The sequence below is a fragment of the Oryctolagus cuniculus genome, chromosome 9 (assembly GCF_051225735.1).
Source record: "Oryctolagus cuniculus isolate XC-2025 breed Fujian yellow rabbit chromosome 9, ASM5122573v1, whole genome shotgun sequence".
In the NCBI taxonomy this organism is placed as follows: domain Eukaryota; kingdom Metazoa; phylum Chordata; class Mammalia; order Lagomorpha; family Leporidae; genus Oryctolagus; species Oryctolagus cuniculus.
Window position 1 is genome coordinate 124432508 of NC_142875.1, and position 17573 is coordinate 124450080.

The following is a 17573-nucleotide window of genomic DNA, read 5'->3' on the forward strand; positions in this document are numbered from 1 at the left end:
AAGAGTGACTTGGTGTTTTTCTTAACCCAAATCTAAAAGTAAGCAGCTGGCAGTTGCCATCCTGGGTAGGTGGTGGTTTCTCTTTCATCAGCTGCAGAATGTTCTGAACCTTCTGCCAAGAGTCTAACTGCAAATGTCTTTGGGTGGTGAAGTGGGCGAGAATATGGCTAACACAGCAAAAAATTAAAAAAAATTGGCTTTAAAAAAAATCCCCTGTAATTTGGACCTACATATAGAAAATAATGTAAGTATTTTTTGATTAAACAGGCACTGTAAAAATGAATTGATAATACCCCTTTTCTACTGGAGTCTATTTTTAGAAATTTAGAACTTATTAGAAGAATTGGAAAACACTCTTCCCTCTACTTACCAAAAATACTAGAAAAGCACCTTGGTTCTCACAAAAGGAGGCAGACTAACTGCATATTAGAAAATATTTTAAACTTCGTGTGGTTTCACATATAGGAAATGAACATGCAGATTCTTAGAAACTGTGTTTTTCTGAAGCTGTTATAAATATGCTTTGAATTACCTGCTATTCCATATCCTGAGCAAATAACTTTTAAGTTAGAAGACAAATTTTAAGTGTAGTTCATTGTGATAGGACTTCGTCATGTAATCAAGAGAGAATGTTTTTTAAAGTGGATGTTAATTATAATTTTAAAAAGTTTAGTAAACATTCTTGAGTCATAATTAAATGATGCCTGATTAAAATGGTTGCTAGACTTTTATTGGTTATATGAAAAAAATATTTGAAATTCTGTTATTTTAAAATTTTTTTCTAACTATAATCATATAATGTCTTCATTTATTTCCGGTATTTTAATATCATGGATTGCAGGGTGGGGTCAGGGAGTCTGCTGTGTCCATTAGAGAGATGGAGATGGGGTTTGTTTAGGAAAAGCCCTGTGGATCCGACGAGGCTTGACAATAGAATACTAGCCTGGGGATCAGGCATTCTATTTCTGGTATAGTATGCTTGCTTGGTTGTGGCACTGTCACTCGGCTCCTGATGGGAGAATTTGGACTCCCTGCATCTGTTTCCTCATTGATGACATGAGAATGGCATCCTGTTGCTAAATGATGATATGAAGAAATATTCCAAAGGTTCGGAAATTTACCAACAGTTTGAATTAATTAAAACTATTGCCTAGCAGTTTGATTTTACCCTAGCGTGTTCTAGAAATCCATTTGTGTTGAATTATGTTGGAAAAAAGCCTAAGAGTGGTAAAGCAAATTTGAGGAAAGAAACTGACTTGCCATAACTGGGTTATTGTTATTTTTGAAAGATTTTTATGTAATCTAGATACGAGTCCTTTGCCAGATACATGATTTGAAAATATTTTCCCAATCTATAAGAATTCTGTAATTTTAATGAAGTCCAGTTTATCAAATTTTTCTTCTATAAATTATGCTTTTGGTATTGTACCTAAAAATTTTTTGCCTAACCCTGTCTTAAATATTTTCTCATATTTTTTTCTAAAAGTGTTATTTTTAAATTTTGTATTTAGACTTCTGGTCCATTTTGAGTTAACTTTTGTATAAAATATATAAATTATGTTGGAATTAATTTTTTGTCCTGTAGATGTCCAGTTCTGCCAACACCATTTGTTGAAAAAAACCTTTTTCCCCTTGACTTGCATTTTTTTTCAAATACCTATTGGCTATGTTTCCATGTGCCTATTTCTGGATCTTTGTTCTGTCTCTGTCAGTACTTCACTGTCTGGATTGCTGTAACTTTATACCAAGCCTTAAAATTTGATTGTGTGATTTCTTTAGTTTTATTTTCAGATGGTTTTGGATAGTCTAGTTACTTTGCATTTTCATAGAAATTGTATAATTGTTTATTCTTCAAGAAATCCTGCCAGGGTTTTGATTGGAAATTACTTTTTTTTTTTTAAGCTATTGTAAAGGTTTTGCTTTTTACATTTTTTGGTTTCCAACTGTTCCTTGCTAGTTTATAGAAAACCAGTTAATTTTTCTGCTTGGAGCTTGTGGTGTTGATATAATCACATATTAGTTTTAAAAATTTTTTTCTTTTTTTCTCTTGGATTTTCTATATAGACAACAGTGTGGATTGTGAGTAAGATCAGTTTTATTCTTTTGCAGTCTATATGCCTTTTTCCTTTTTTCTAGCCTATTGTACTAGTATCTTGAACCAGAGTGGTATTTGGGGACATCTTTGTCTTGTTCCTCATAACAGGGGGAAAATATCCAGTTTTTTATCATTAAGTATGATGTCTGCTGCAGAATTTTTTGGAAATCTGCTTTCTCAATTTGAGGAAATCCCCTTCTAGTCCTAGTTTGAAAAAGATGTTTTACTATGAAAAGATGCTTAGTTTTTTCTGATGTACCAGTTGATAGGGTCAAGCAATTTTCTTCTTTGGTGGACTACATTGATTTTTGAGTTTTGAGACAGTCTTAAATTCCAGAGTGAAACCCTCTTGGTCATGGTGTGTGGTTCTGTAGCCGTTACTGAATTTCACTTGCTAATATTTTATGAGGGTTTTTGCATTTACGTTAGGAGAGATACTGATCTGTAGATTGCTTTTTTTGTAGTATCTTTTGTCTACTTTGAGTATCAGAGTAACAATGTCATGAGTTTAGAAGTATTCGTTTTTCTGAGTTCTTGAAGAGATTGTGTAATATTGGTGTTATTTCTTCTTTAAGTTGTTTGGTTCAGTTTGCTATATGTGCTTGGAGATTTTTTGCAGAAGATATTTAACTACACATTCAGTTTCTCCAGTAGTCATAAGAATACCATAGAAGAGTTAAAAAAAACTTTAATAGTTAGAAACTCTGCTAACTGTAATTAATAGTCAAGGGACTGTTACTAGTTAACTGTTTCATCTTGCTTGACCTTGTGACTCGTGGGTTTTGAGAAATTAGTCCACTTCATCTAAATTACCCAATTCATATGTATGGAATTGTTGTATTCACCTGTCCTTTGAATGAATTAGGGGTCTGTGGTGATAGCACTTCTTTCATTGCTGACACTGGCTGTTTGTTTTCTCTATTTTCTTGTTCAGTTTTGCTGGAGATTTACCAACTTTATTGATCTTTGAAAAGGACGAGCTTTTGATTTTATCAGTTTTCCTATGTTGCTTTTCCTGTTTTTGATTTCATTGATTTTACCTTTATTATTTTCTTTTGGGGTCTTCTTTTCCAACTTTTTTCTTTTTTTGGACAGGCAGTTAGAAAGAGAGAGAAAGGTCTTCCTGCCATTGGTTCATTCCCCAAATGGCTGCTACGGCTGGCATGCTGCACCAATCTGAAGCCAGGAGCCAGGCACTTCCTACTGGTCTCCCATGTGGGTGCAGGGCCCAAGCACATGGGCCATCCTCCACTGCCTTCCCAGGCCACAGCAGAGAGCTGGACTGGAAGAGGAGCAACAGAGACAGAATCTGGCTCCCCAACCGGGACTAGAACCCAGCGCCCATACGGGGTGCCTGCTCTGCAGGCAGAGGATTAGCCAAGTGAGCCGCGGCACCAGCCCTTTTCCTACTTTCTAAATAATGAGGCTTAGATAATTGACTTGAGATCTTTGTAATCTAATAAAAGCATACATACATGGTAAAATTTTAGATATGTTTCAAGTTTATTTAGATCAAAATGTCTTCTAATTTTCAGATACTTACTTTTGACTCATGAATTGTGTAGAGGTGTGTTTAACTTCCAAATATTTGGAGATTTCCTGATTATATCCCTATTATTTATTTTAGTTTAATTTCTTTGTGGTCAGAGAATATCATTTATATAATTGCAATTCTTTTAAATTTGTTAAGGTTTGTTTTGTGATCCAGGATATGATATTCCCTAGTGAATATCATGTGCTTGCAAGTGATAGACAGGGGCTGGTGGCATGGCATAGCAGGTAAAGCCGCTGCCTCTGACGCTGGCATCCCATATGGGTTCTGGTTTATGTCCTGGCTGCTCCACTTCCAATCCAGCTCCCTGCTAATGATCTGAGGAAGCCCCTGCCACCCACTTGAGAGACCTGGCTTGCACTTGGCCTCTTGCTGGCTGTTTTGGCCATCTGGAGAGTGGACCAACAAATGGAAGGTCTCTCTCTTTCTTCATCTGTGTCCCTCTTTTCCTCTCTCTAACTCCTTCAAAATAAATTAATTAAAAAAAAATAGGTAGTCCCCACTTAACTATGCAGCATATGTTCTAGGACTCCCAGTGCCTGAAACTTCAGAGAATACCAAACTTTATATATACTGGGGGTTTTTATATGCATATAAAAGGTGATAGATTTTAATTTATAAATTAAGTACAGTAAGAGGTTAACAACTGAAAATAAGAATTATGATGTATGTAATAAAAGATATGTAGATATAGACTCTCTTAAAAGTACATGGGGAGGCCGGCGCCGCGGCTCACTAGGCTAATCCTCCGCCTAGCGGCGCCGGCACACCGGGTTCTAGTCCCGGTCGGGGCACCAGATTCTGTCCCGGTTGTGGAGGATGGCCCAGGTGCTTGGGCCCTGCACCCCATAGGAGACCAGGAAAAGCACCTGGCTCCTGGCTCCTGCCATCGGATCAGCACGGTGCGCCGGCCGCAGCGCGCTGGCCGCGGCGGCCATTGGAGGGTGAACCAACGGCAAAGGAAGACCTTTCTCTCTGTCTCTCTCTCTCACTGTCCACTCTGCCTGTCAAAAAATAAAAAATAAAAAAATAAAATAAAATAAAAAAGTACATGGGGAGCACATGGGTTTCTTTACTTTGTACCCTTCACCTGGTTTTATCTTGTACCCTGGGCATCTTCTAAAAGAACCAGGCTTCCTCACAATTGACGACTTGGATGTGTCCGTTCTCCCTGATCAACTTCTTCAACTCTGCTGAAGATGATGTGGCCTCTTCTTCATGAGCAAATGCAGTCCCTGAGAAATTTTCATATTTTTCAAGACAAACCTGTTCCTGAATCTGCAGCCATCCCTTAGCAATGAGCAGCTTGGTGCCATGCATTTCAGAGGATCCCTTACTGAAATCTTTATATAGGCTCAGTGCTTTCTGGGACTTGCAGTTAGAACATGTTTTCTGTTAAGATCTTCCACCCACAGACGTAGTGCCTCTTCCATCTGACTAAGTACTTATCATGCACTGTGTCTGTGACTTTTGCAGTTTGAGCTGTGCAGCAAACTAGGAAAAAATAGTTTTTCCTTCAGTTTCACGGATGCAGTATTCTTAGTATAGATCTTAGCAATTTCAGTGCATGATTTGTTCCCCCTTCCTTATTAAATGGTTACTTTTCATTAAGGAAGTACTTATGGCCTGAATTTGGCATATCCAGATTGCCAGCATGGCTACTTTTATGATTTGGGACTATCAAGTAAATTAAGGGTTACTTGAACAGAAGCCCTAGGATACCATGGTAGCCAATCTGATAAAGGATACAGCTACTATGTGAGTAGTGGCAGGTAGAATACATAGCATGGGTAGCACTGGAGAGAGGGCTGGTTCATGTCCCAGGCAGGGCAGACCCATGGGAGATTTCATCATGCTACTCAGCAGGACATAATTTAAAACTTGCAAATTGTTTATTTCTGGAATTTTCCATTTGATGTTCTCCAACTACTGTTGAACCCAGGTAGCTGAAACCTTGGAAAGGGAAACCAAGGGACTGTTCTGGTCTGCTAATGGTGCTTGTAACATTTCAGAGATACAGATTTGATCCTCTTAGTTGATAGTATTTATTTCATCTGTATCCTTGTTGATTTTCTGTGTACCAGTTACATCAACTGCTAAGAAGGGAGAGTTGGTGGATATATACGTCTATCCTTGCAGTTCTTCCAGGTTTGCGTTATTGTGAAGCTCTAGTTAGGAACATATGACTTAGCATTCTTTATCTGCTTGGTGAATCGGCCGTTATATGGTGCTCCTCTGTCCCTGCTAATGTTCTTTTCTTTGAAGTTGACTTCGTCTGATTCTCCTCCTCCTCTTCCTGCTCCCCTCCTTCTCCTTCTTCTTCTTCTAGATTTACTTATTTATTTGAGAAGTACAGTTATAGACAGAGAGGGAGAGAAAAAAGTTTTCCATCTGCTGGTTCACTCTCCAGATGGCTGCTGCAGGTGGAGTCTTTGTGTACTACACCACAGCGCCGGCTTCCGGCCTTTTTCTAATATTTATGGCCACTTCAGCTTCTTTAAAATTATACTTTTTTTGGAGACATATAATTCACACAGCATACTATTCACCCATTTTAAGTATATATTTTATTTTTTAATATACTCAGGATTCTTCAGCAATCACCAGAATCAATTGAGGACATTTTCATTACCCCCAAAAGGACCTGTATGCTATTAGTAGTCACGTCTCAGTCTCCCTACAGTTTCCCGATTCCCCAGTATCACCCCAGCCCTCAGCAGCTACCAACCTATCTTACACGTTATGGATTTGCGCATGTCAGGACATCATCCTCGGCCCTTGATTTCTTTATTTTTCTGTCCAAATATTCCACTGTATTAATATACTACATTTTATTCACTCATCATTTGATGGATATTTTGGGTAAGTTTACTCTTTGGCCGTTATGAATAATATTGCTGTGAACATTTGTTTCTAATCTTTTTAAATTTCTTGGTGTATACCTGAAAGTGGAAATTGCTGGATTATATGTTTAACCTTTGGAGGAAATGCCAGACTGTTTTCAAAATGGCTACACCATTTTACATTCCCACCAGCAGTTTATGAAGGTTTCAGTTTCTGTGGTAGCTAACACTTATTTTTCTTTTTTATTGTAGGCATCCTAATAGATATATCTCACTGTGGTGCTGAATTGCATTTCCCTGGTGGCTAATTATACTGAGCATATTCTCATGTGCTCATTAGCATGCTGGCTTTCTTTTGATGAGTATTTGTGTAGTGTGTCCTTTTCCCATTCTTTTATCCTTCCTCTGTCATACTTGGAGTTTCATGTAAACAGCATGTAGTTGGGCCTTCTTTTTAAATTTATTCTGATAATCTACCTTTTAAAAGATTTATTTATTTATTTGAAAGTCAGAGTTACACAGAAAGAGGAGAGGCAGAGAGAGAGAGAGATCCTCCATCTGCTGATTCACTCCCCAGTCGGCCACAGTGGCCAGAGCTGTGTCGATCTGAAGCCAGGAGCAAGGAGCATCCTCCAGGTCTGCCATGTGGGTGCAGGGGCCCAAGGAATTGACCATTTTCTATTGCTTTCCCAGGCCATAGCAGAGAGCTAGTTTACAAGTGGCTCAAGGCTGGCGCCGTGGCTTAGTAGGCTAATCCTCTGCCTGTAGCACTGGCACACCCGGTTCTAGTCCCGGTCGGGGCGCCGGATTCTGTCCCTGTTGCTCCTCTTCCAGTCCAGCTCTCTGCTGTGGCCTGGGAGTGCAGTGGAGGATGACCCAAGTCCTTGGGCCCTGCACCTGCATGGGAGACCAGGAGAAGCACCTGGCTCCTGGCTTTGGATCAGCATGGTGCACCAGCTGCAGCGCGCCGGCTGCAGCGGCCATTAGGGGGTGAACCAACAGAAAAGGAAGACCTTTGTCTCTCTCTGTCTCTCACTGTCCACTCTGCCTGTCCAAAAAGAAAAAAAAAAAAAAGAAAGAAAAAAAGTGTTGTACTATGTGAATTAACGGTAAAACTACTACTCAAACAATACTTTATACTTTGTGTATCTGTGCGGGTGCAAACTGTTGCAATCTTTACTTAGAATATACTAAGTTGATCTATGTATAAAGATAATTGAAAATGAATCTTGATGAAGAATGAGATGGGAGAGGGAGTGGGAGATGGGATGGTTGCGAATGGGAGGGAGGTTATGGGGGGGGGAAGCCACTGTAAACCGAAAGTTGTACTTTGGAAATTTATATTTATTGAAAGTTGAAAAAAAAAAAGTGATGGTTTAAGCCGCTGCACCACAATGCAGCCCCAGTGAAGTTTTTAGTGCTCTGGTATTGTCTGGTCGCCATTCTGATTATGTCTGTTTTTATCCTCATGGATTTTTTTGTTTAAGGTTGATTGATTTCTTTTTATTTCAAAGGCAAAATTAGAGAGAGTGGGAGAGACATAGATACCTTCCATCCCAAAATAGCCAGCATTGGGCCAGGCCAAAGCCAAGGCCTTCATCTGGGGCCCCCTTGTGGGTGGTAGGAGCCCTAGCACTTCAGGCATTCTCCACTGCCCTCTCAGGCACATTAGCAGAGAGCTGAGTTGGAATTGGAACAGCCAGGATATGAAGCAGCACCCATAAGGGATGCTGACAGGAGGCAGCTTAACCTGCTGTGCTACAGCACTGGCCCCAGTTCTCAAGGATTTTTTTTTTTTTTTTTTGACAGGCAGAGTGGACAGTGAGAGAGAGAGACAGAGAGAAAGGTCTTCCTTTGCCGTTGGTTCACCCTCCAATGGCCGCCGCGCTGCGGCCGGCGCACCGCGCTGATCCGATGGCAGGAGCCAGGAGCCAGGTGCTTTTCCTGGTCTCCCATGGGGTGCAGGGCCCAAGCACCTGGGCCATCCTCCACTGCACTCCCTGGCCACAGCAGAGGGCTGGCCTGGAAGAGGGGCAACCGGGACAGAATCCGGCGCCCCGACCGGGACTGGAACCCGGTGTGCCGGCGCCGCTAGGCGGAGGATTAGCCTAGTGAGCCGCGGCGCCGGCTAGTTCTCAAGGATCTTACAAACTGACCATCCTCCATTTCTTTGGAATTTGACAGGCAGATGTTGTATGTCTATGATGGCATATTTAAACTTCTCCATGGATTTGTTCTAATTTTGTTGTTTCATATGAGGCCTATGCATAAGGACTTGCATATTTTATTCCTACTGTGTATCTACTGTTGTGGCTGCCATCACTTCTGTTAAAATCAAGCCATCACAAAGTTAATGTACTTGTTTGTTATGGGCTGTCTGAGGGTCCTCTTTGCTTTATAGCATTTTAAAGAAGTAAATATTCAAAAAGTGCACCAGGAGCAGGTATGCCTGGTTGGGGCACTCACATCCTAAAGGTGCCTGGATTCTGCTCCTTGCTCTGGCTCCCAATTAGCTTTTTTCTAATGCAGACTCTGTTAAGCAGTGTTTGATAGCTCAAGTGATTGGGCCCTTGCCCCCCACATGAAAGACTTGAATTGAGTTTCAGGCTCCCAACTTCATCCTGGCCCAGCTCCTGCCTTTGCAGGCTTTTGGGGAGTGAACTAGTGGATGGGGAAACAACATACGCTCTCTCTTTCAAATAATAAATAAATAATAAAAGCATGCGAGCTATTACCATGTATATTTTCATTCCAACAAACTACTTTTATCCTGGAGGGCCACAATTAAGTCATTTGATCACTTTGACTTGTGTTTTAAAATTAAGTTCATCAGTGATAAAACTCAATTATTCTGTTATAAATCAAGCCTGGTATTACCACTTCATTTTTAATATAAAACCAATTAACAAACAGTAAAGTCAAGATTTAGTACCAGGGAGACCACAAGTTTCATTTGAGGCCTGTATACTTCCTGAATGACAGAAACACAATCTTGAAATTTTTTAGTAGGTAGAGACTGCTGGTTAAGAGTATCACACCAGCAGATAGTTACATGAAAAGAAAAAAATAGCAATAGTCATTCAAAGGTAGAAAACCGGGGGTGTTTGCCTTTAGTCATAAGCGTTTTTTATATATGGCAGCATTAGGTTTAAAGGTCTAGTGTAGAATCTGGATACACTTTGATTAATTTAGTCAAGGTCTATGACTGCTTTGAAGCAAGGAGGCTTCATGCTCCATGAAGAAAGCCCCTGTCCAGACTGGTGCTGGGCTTCAGTGACTCTCTGTCTCTGGATTCTTTTGCCCAGAGGACTCTGGGAGTATGAGCTTTTTTCCTCCATGCAACTTCCTGAATTATATACAGAATAAGGGTTCTGATGTCTACATGAGCTTTCATCTGATCGTATCTAGGAAACCGTAGCACATTTTATTTGGAAGTAGGTCTTGTCCTCAACACTTGTACGTGCTGTGGTTCAACACATAAAGAAGTGTTTCTGTGGTGGGGTCACATGGCTTCATTTAACAGATGGCATCTAGGAGAATTAGAGCTTCCTGGGACTTAGTGGCTCTAGTAAATCAAGATAAACTTTATTTCCTCTTGCTCTAGACTTGAAAATTTGTCTTTTATTATTTTCTTAAAACCAGTTGTTTTTATAAATAATATTTTTTCTGTTTTTTTTCTTTTTACTTATGACAAGTCAGTTTGCCCTCCAGCTGTTTTCTTTCTTTGCCTTTAGAAACAACTTTAAATTTTAAATTTATTTTAATTTTTATTTACCTGAGAGGCAGAGACAGAGAGCACCAAAGCACTGCAGATGCCCACACAGAGCTGGAGTAGGCTGAAAACTAGGAACCAGAAATCAATCTGAGTTTCCACATGGATGTAAGAAACCCAGCTGCTTGAGCCATCACCTGCTGCCTTGCAGGGTGCACAGTAGTAGAAAGCCAGAATCATTAGTAGAGCCTGGACTAGAGCCTACATACTCCAGTATGGGACACTGGCATCTCAACTGGTGTCTTACCCATGAGGCCAAACACCCACCCCAACAGTTTAAAAATTTTACTTTGAAGGATCTGGTGTTTTCTCATGGTGGAATTGATAGGAGTTACAGTGACATTTATGTAAATAAGAAAGTTTTATTATTGTCTGTGTACAGTTTTAAGTAATTCCTCCTGCAAGTTCAGGAGGAGCAGGGCAGGGCATGGCTGGAAAGAGGCATCTTGGAATAGATTTTGTATAGTCACCCTTTGTGTTTGAGCCAGTGTGGGACATTGGTTGCTTTCCTGGCCCCTTTGCTTGTCAAATGTTTAAGTACCCTTATCTAATCCTCCAAAATCTTAGGAAACAAATCTTTTGGTCTTATCTACAAAGCCAAAAGTTGCATTGTTTTTTGGCTTGTTCAAGTCTTAAAACTTGCTGGGAGTTTCTAGTGATACATTGGACATTTTCTGTATCGGTAGTCTTAACACTTTAATTTACTTTGTTTGATTAAATCATCTTATTGAGGCTTGGATCTAGTTATTACAAGAAGACAGGGCGGGCCTTTGACCTTAGCAGTTGGGATGCCTAAATCAGAGTGCCTGGATTTGAATTTTGGCTCCACTTCTCATGCTAGATTTTTTTTTTTTTTTTTTGACAGGCAGAGTGGACAGTGAGAGAGAGAGACAGAGAGAAAGGTCTTCCTTTTGCCGTTGTTTCACCCTCCAATGGCCGCCGCGGCCGGCGCGCTGCAGCCGGCGCACCGCGCTGATCCGATGGCAGGAGCCAGGAGCCAGGTGCTTTTCCTGGTCTCCCATGGGGTGCAGGGCCCAAGCACCTGGGCCATCCTCCACTGCACTCCCTGGCCACAGCAGAGGGCTGGCCTGGAAGAGGAGCAACAGGGACAGAATCCGGTGCCCCAACCGGGACTAGAACCTGGTGTGCCGGCGCCGCTAGGCGGAGGATTAGCCTAGTGAGCCGCGGCGCCGGCCTCATGCTAGATTTTTGCCACTATGTTTCCTGGGAAGCAAGAGATGATGACTCAAGTATGTTGGTCCCATAAACACACAAGGGAGACATAAAGGAAGTCCTGGGTTCCTGGCTCTGCCCAGGCCTAACCTGGGCTATTGTGGGCATTTGGGGACTGAATCCTCTCTTGCCTTGCACATGCTCTTGCAGTGTGTCTGCCGTGTGTGTTTGTGGGTGTGGGTGTCTGCCTGCTTTTCAAATGAAATGAAAATAATTTTTAAAATATGACCAGGAGAGACCCGTGCTGTGGCGTAGTAGGTTAATCCTCCGCCTGCAGTGGTGACATCCTATAAGAGTACCGGTTCGAGTCCCGGCTGCTCCTCTTCCTATCCAGCTCTCTGCTATGGAAAAGCAGTAGAAGATGGCCCAAGCACTTGGGCCCCTGCACCCATGTGGGAGACCCAAAAGAAACTCCTGACTTCAAATCAGCCCAGCTCCAGCTGCTGCAGCCATTTAAGGGAGTGAACCAGTGGATGGAAGACCTTTCTGTCTCTCCCTCTCTCTGTTTGTAACTCTACCTCTCAAATAAATAAATAAAAATTTAAAAAAAAAAAGTGTAACTAGGAGTACTATTTGAACATTTGTGAAATATATTTTTTTCTTTAATTAAAATTTAAATTTACTATTTGAGAAGCAGGGATGGACAAAGACAGAGAGTACTCCCTTCCACTAATTCATTTCACAAACGCCCACAACAGCCACGGCTGGGCCGTGCCAGGCCAGAGCTGGAAACCAGGAACAGTGGAACTCAATTACTTGAGCTATCACTGCTGCCTCCCAGGATCTACATTAGAAGAAAACTAGTCAGGAGCTAGAACTGGGGATGAAACCAAGGCACTACAATGGGTTAAGATATCTTACCCAGTAGTTTCCACAGTTTTTAATCTTTGTTAAATATGACATTAAATTAAAGTCTTCTAGAATTGCCTGAATTATTTTTTTAAAGTTTTATAAAACTTTTATAAAGCTGGGCAATTTAAATCTTTTCTGCCTTGTAGCATTTTTTTGTATCTGAGTGAAAAAAGTATTTGACCGTTTTGGTGTTTTTTTTTTCTTTTTTTTGCAGATCAGTAACATTTAGAAAAAGCCTGAATTGTCTAGCAAATTTGTCTTAAAGTTGATGAAAATTCTGGGGCCCAGATTGTGGCACAGTGGGTTAAGCTCTGCCTGTGATGCCAGCAGTTGAAGTTGAAGTCCCAGTTGCTCCACTTGAAGTCAAATTCCCTGCTAAGGCACCTGGGAAGGCGGCAGAAGATGACTCAAATACTTGGGCCCCCTGTTAGCCTCATGGGAGACCTGGATGGAGTTCCAGGCAGCTGGATTCCACCTGATCTGGCCCTAGCTATTGTGGCCTTTTGGGTGGTGAACCAATGGAAAGAAGATCTTTCTCTATGTGTGTCTCTCTCTTTCTCTCTCTCTCTAATTCTGCCTTTCAAATGAATAAATAAATGTTAAAAGGAAAAAAAATCTTTATAGCCCCTGACTTGAATCTGTACAAGATTTTTATTAACTTTTATAAACCTAACTTTTGGCCCTGTAATTTGTAATGAGATTTTTTTTTTTAAAGGAAACTCTTGAAGAAAGGTGGTTCATATAGAAGGGTGGGTAAAACTTAACAGAGAATTTTAAGGAGGGAAGGTTTCAGAAGAATATCAAGTTTTTGAATATGCCAGTTTTAAAGTTTTGAGGTCTCCATACACCTTTTCCAAAAAGCTAACTATTGGCTATTTTGTGTTTTGTCTCTTATTTTTTTTTAAAGACTGTATTTATTTAGGAGGTAGAGTTATTGACAGTGAGAGGGAGAGACAGAGAGAAGGGTCTTCCATCCACCTGGTTCACTTCCCTAGATGGCCACAGTCGGAGCTGAGCCGATCCAAAGCCAGGAGCTTCTTCCAGGTCTCCCCGTGAGTGCAGGGGCCTGAAGACTTGGGCCATCAACTGCTTTCCCAGGCCATAGCTGAGTGCTGGAAGATGGGCAGCCGAGATTAGAACTGGCACCCACATGGGATGCTGGCACCACAGGCCGAGGATTAACGTGCTGTGCCACAGCACCAGCCCCATTGTCTCTTAATTTTTTAAAACTAACATATCCAGAGTTTCCCATAATAGCCACTGCTTTGAGTCAGAATCTGCCCCTCCCCCTTTATAAAGGATGTGCAAGAGTTGAGATTATAATGCAAGTTCATATAGAGAGCAGATGTTTCCCTAAGAGGAGGTTGAATCTGCTGCAGAATGACATAGTGGCCACTTTGGCTGCAGTACTGTGTGTGTGTGGATAGTGTCCCAGGTCAGTCAGAGGCTTTGGGGAGTTCTTACACCTGCCTGGCAGTCATTGACAGGGATACAGACTGTAAACAGGATGACCTTCTTCAGAATGAGCAGCTACAGACTGCCCTCGTGAAGAATACAGTTTCTGTACAATGTAACATTCTGTGAGTATTCCTTGGAGACTGACTTTTTTCCCCAATATACATTCAGGATATTTTAAATATGAGGGTACTTGAAAAAGTTTGTGGAAATGGAATTAGCACATGTGTATTTTGGTACAAATAAATGCCTAGTTTTTTTTCCCACATACAAACTTTCCATGAGCATTTTGAACGTTCCCTATGTGCATAGATTTCAAAAATTTTTTGTGCCAAGGTAAACTTACCTTTTAACTCCATTTTCTGTGAACTTTTTGAAGTATCCTTGTATGTTCTAGATACATCTGTGAATCATTTATATGTTCTAATGTTTTTTGAAATACTGTACCCTAATAGCAAAACCAATAGATATTGTTGGATGGTTTCTTTCTGAGTGGTGAACAGTACTGTGACACAGGCGGCTGAAGAAGCCTATCTCTGTTAACATGCAGCTGGAATAAGGTGGTAATTCTGACTTTGAGTCTTACTTTTATTTATAGGCATTCCTTTAGAAATGAGTTGCACGATTGAGAAGGCACTTGCTGATGCTAAAGCTCTTGTTGAAAGATTGAGAGATCATGATGATGCAGCAGAATCTCTGATAGAGCAAACCACAGCTCTCAACAAGCGGGTAGAAGCAATGAAGCAGGTTTGATTTCTTTCATCTTGATTCCATTTCACACAGCCGTCATTGGTATTTCTGTATTGCTTGAGTCATAACATGCATCTTACTTTGTACTTATTTTTTGTAGTATTCTCTGTAGTTTTAAAGTAGCTTGCCTTGTACATTTTGGTTTTACCTTAAGGATATAATTTTGTCATATTCAAGTGACATATACAAGGGAAAATTCATGGACAAATGGTAATAATAATTAAGTTTATTTTGGTGCAAAATTTTTGAGATCCTTGCAGAATTTTTTCATAATTTACATTTTCCATGAATGTTTTGAAGATGCCTCATATATTTATGTGTATTCTAAACCTGTTGATGGGCTCACTTATTTTTCTTACAGAGTTGAGTTGAGAAAATAAATGAATTTGTTAGATCTAGATATATTTGACCACATGATACCTTTTGTTGGGCCACATTTTGCTCTTATGTAATGTAGAAATATTTATAATTTTCTTTTTAAAAGTAAATAGATAATGCTATTTAACAGCAAAATAGCTTCTTAAAAATGGTTTTAATGATGCACAGTTATCACATTCATACATTCCACCTTATTTTTCATTTAAGTCTGTCTGTTATTGAAGAAATTAGTAGAGCTTTACTTGACATTATATAACAGGATCTCCTAGTAGGCCATGGAATTTAACTACCATTTAGAACTGCTTTGGCTGGCACCATGGCTCACTTGGCTAATCCTCTGCCTGCAGTGCCAGCACCCTGGGTTCTAGTCCCAGTTGGGGCACCAGATTCTGTCCCAGTTGCTTCTCTTCCAGTCCAGCTCTCTGCTGTGGCCCAGGAAGGCAGTGGAGGATGGCCCAAGTGCTTGGGCCCTGCACCTGCATGGAAGACCAGGAGGAAGCACCTGGCTCCTGGCTTCTGATCCGTAGCGGCCATTTAGGGAGTGAACCAACAGAAAGGAAGACTTTTCTTTGTCTCTCTCTCACTGTCTAACTCTGCCTGTCAAAAACAAACAAACAAAACAACAACAACAAAACTCTTTAACACAAATTTTCAGGTTTGTAAAAGAACTATAAAATTTCTGATATGATCAAAATCAGAGGGAGAAAATGTATGCTCATAGCCAACTCTCTCTGTCCTCCCATTTGGTAAAAAAGAGCAACCCTGGGATAATACTTATAACAAAGCTCCTGGAAATAGTGTAGCAAGTTTGTTTATTTTGTTTCTAACAGTTACTTTAAACAGATTAGAAGCCTCCCAACTAAGTAGTTTCACTATGGAACTCCAGTAAACATATTCAGGATACTAATCTGTTAAAAAAAAAAAAAAAATGAGTGACATCTGAAGTTAAGAACCAGGGGTGATATAATGGCATTACTGTCTCTTAAAAATACTTTGAAATTAAAATAAGTACATTTTTAAAGTTAAATCTTTACCTTTAAAAAATACAAACTTTTTTTTAAAGATTTCATTTATTTATTTGAGAGCTAGAGTTACAGACAGTGAGAGAGAGACAGAAAGGTCTGTCTTCTGTTGGTTCACTCCACAAATGGCTGTAACAGCTGGAGCTGTGCAGATCCGAAGCTGGGAGCCAGGAGCTTCTTCCTGGGCCATCTTCCATTGCTTTCCCAGGCCACAGCAGAGAGCTGGATTGGAAGAGGAGTGGCTGGGACTAGAATCAGTGCCCATTTGGGATGCCAGTGCTGCAGGCCAAGGATTAACCTTCTGCGCCATGGCACCAGTCCCCAAACTATTTCTTTAAAGATTTTTTATATTTCTTTTGAAAATGTTCTTTATTATTAATTGAGATACACTTCACTTAGTCTACCACAAAGCCTAGCTTATAGAAGGGTACAGTTCATTGGATTTAGTGTACTCACAGGTTGTATAACTAGAGCTATTTAATTCTAGATCATTTCATCATCTCAAAACTCATAGCCATCAGCAGTCACTCCCTAGCTGCTGCTTCACCAGTTCCTAGCAACCACTGATTTTTTATCTCTATGGTTTTACCCGTTTTGGACATTTCATATAATTGGAATGATACAATATGTGGCTCTTTACAGTTAGCTCGTTAATGTAATTTTTTTGACAGGCAGAGTGGATAGTGAGAGAGAGAGAGACAGAGAAAGGTCTTCCTTTGCCATTGGTTCACCCCACAGTGGCCGCTACAGCTGGCAAACTGCGCTGCTCCGAAGCCAGGAGCCAGGTGCTTCTCCTGGTCTCCCATGCGGGTGTAGGGCCCAAGGACCTGGGTCATCCTCCACTGCACTCCTGGGCCACAGCAGAGATCTGGACTGGAAGAGGAGCAACAGGGACAGAATCCGGTGCCCCGACCGGGACTAGAACCCAGGGTGCCGGCGCTGCAGGCCCGTAATGTTTTTAAGATGCATCTGTAGGGTCTGCCACTGTGGCATAGCAGGTATAGCCACCACCTGCAGTGCCAGCATCCCATATAGGTACCAGTTCAAGTCCCAGCTGCTCCACTACCAGTTCAGCTCTCTGCTATGGCCTGGGAAAGCAGTGGAGGATGGCCCAAGTCTTCAGGCCCCTGCACCTGCATGGGAGATCTGGAAGAAGGTCCTGACTCCTGGCTTTGGGTCGGCTCAGCTCCAGCCATTGGCAGCCATCTAGGGAGTGAACCAGCAGATGGAACACCTCTCTCTTTCTCTCTCCCTCTGCCTCTCTGTAACTCTGCCTTTCAAATAAATAAAATAAATCTTTAAAAAAATGCATCTATGTTGTAGCCTGCATCAGTAATTCATTGTTACTGTGGTAGCCAGCTTGCCTCCATTTGTTTTCACTGAAATGAAATTAAAGTTCAGAAAGATGAAAGCAGGGATAGTAAAGAAGCCTAATACATTATGTTTATCCATTCATCAGCTGATGAACATTTAGATTGCTTCACTTTTCAGCTATTATAAATAATGTTGCTATGATTATTGTGTATAGGTTTCTGTGTATACATATGTTTGCATTTTTTGTTTTTTCTTAAGATTATTTGAGAGGTAGAGTTAGAGACAGAGAGGGAGAGACAAACAAATT

The 17573-nt window shown here is 40.8% G+C and overlaps 1 protein-coding gene across 6 annotated transcripts in view; it reads left to right on the top strand.

The window, feature by feature from the left end:
- FGFR1OP2 (FGFR1 oncogene partner 2) overlaps positions 1 to 17573 on the top strand; it is a 42662-nt gene that overhangs the window by 2025 nt on the left and 23064 nt on the right. For all 6 annotated transcript variants that reach the window (XM_070049532.2, XM_070049535.2, XM_008259495.5 and 3 more), the window contains exon 2: positions 14401 to 14549. In XM_070049532.2, coding sequence (XP_069905633.2) covers positions 14401 to 14549 — 149 coding nt within the window. The remainder of the gene's footprint in view (positions 1 to 14400; positions 14550 to 17573) is intronic.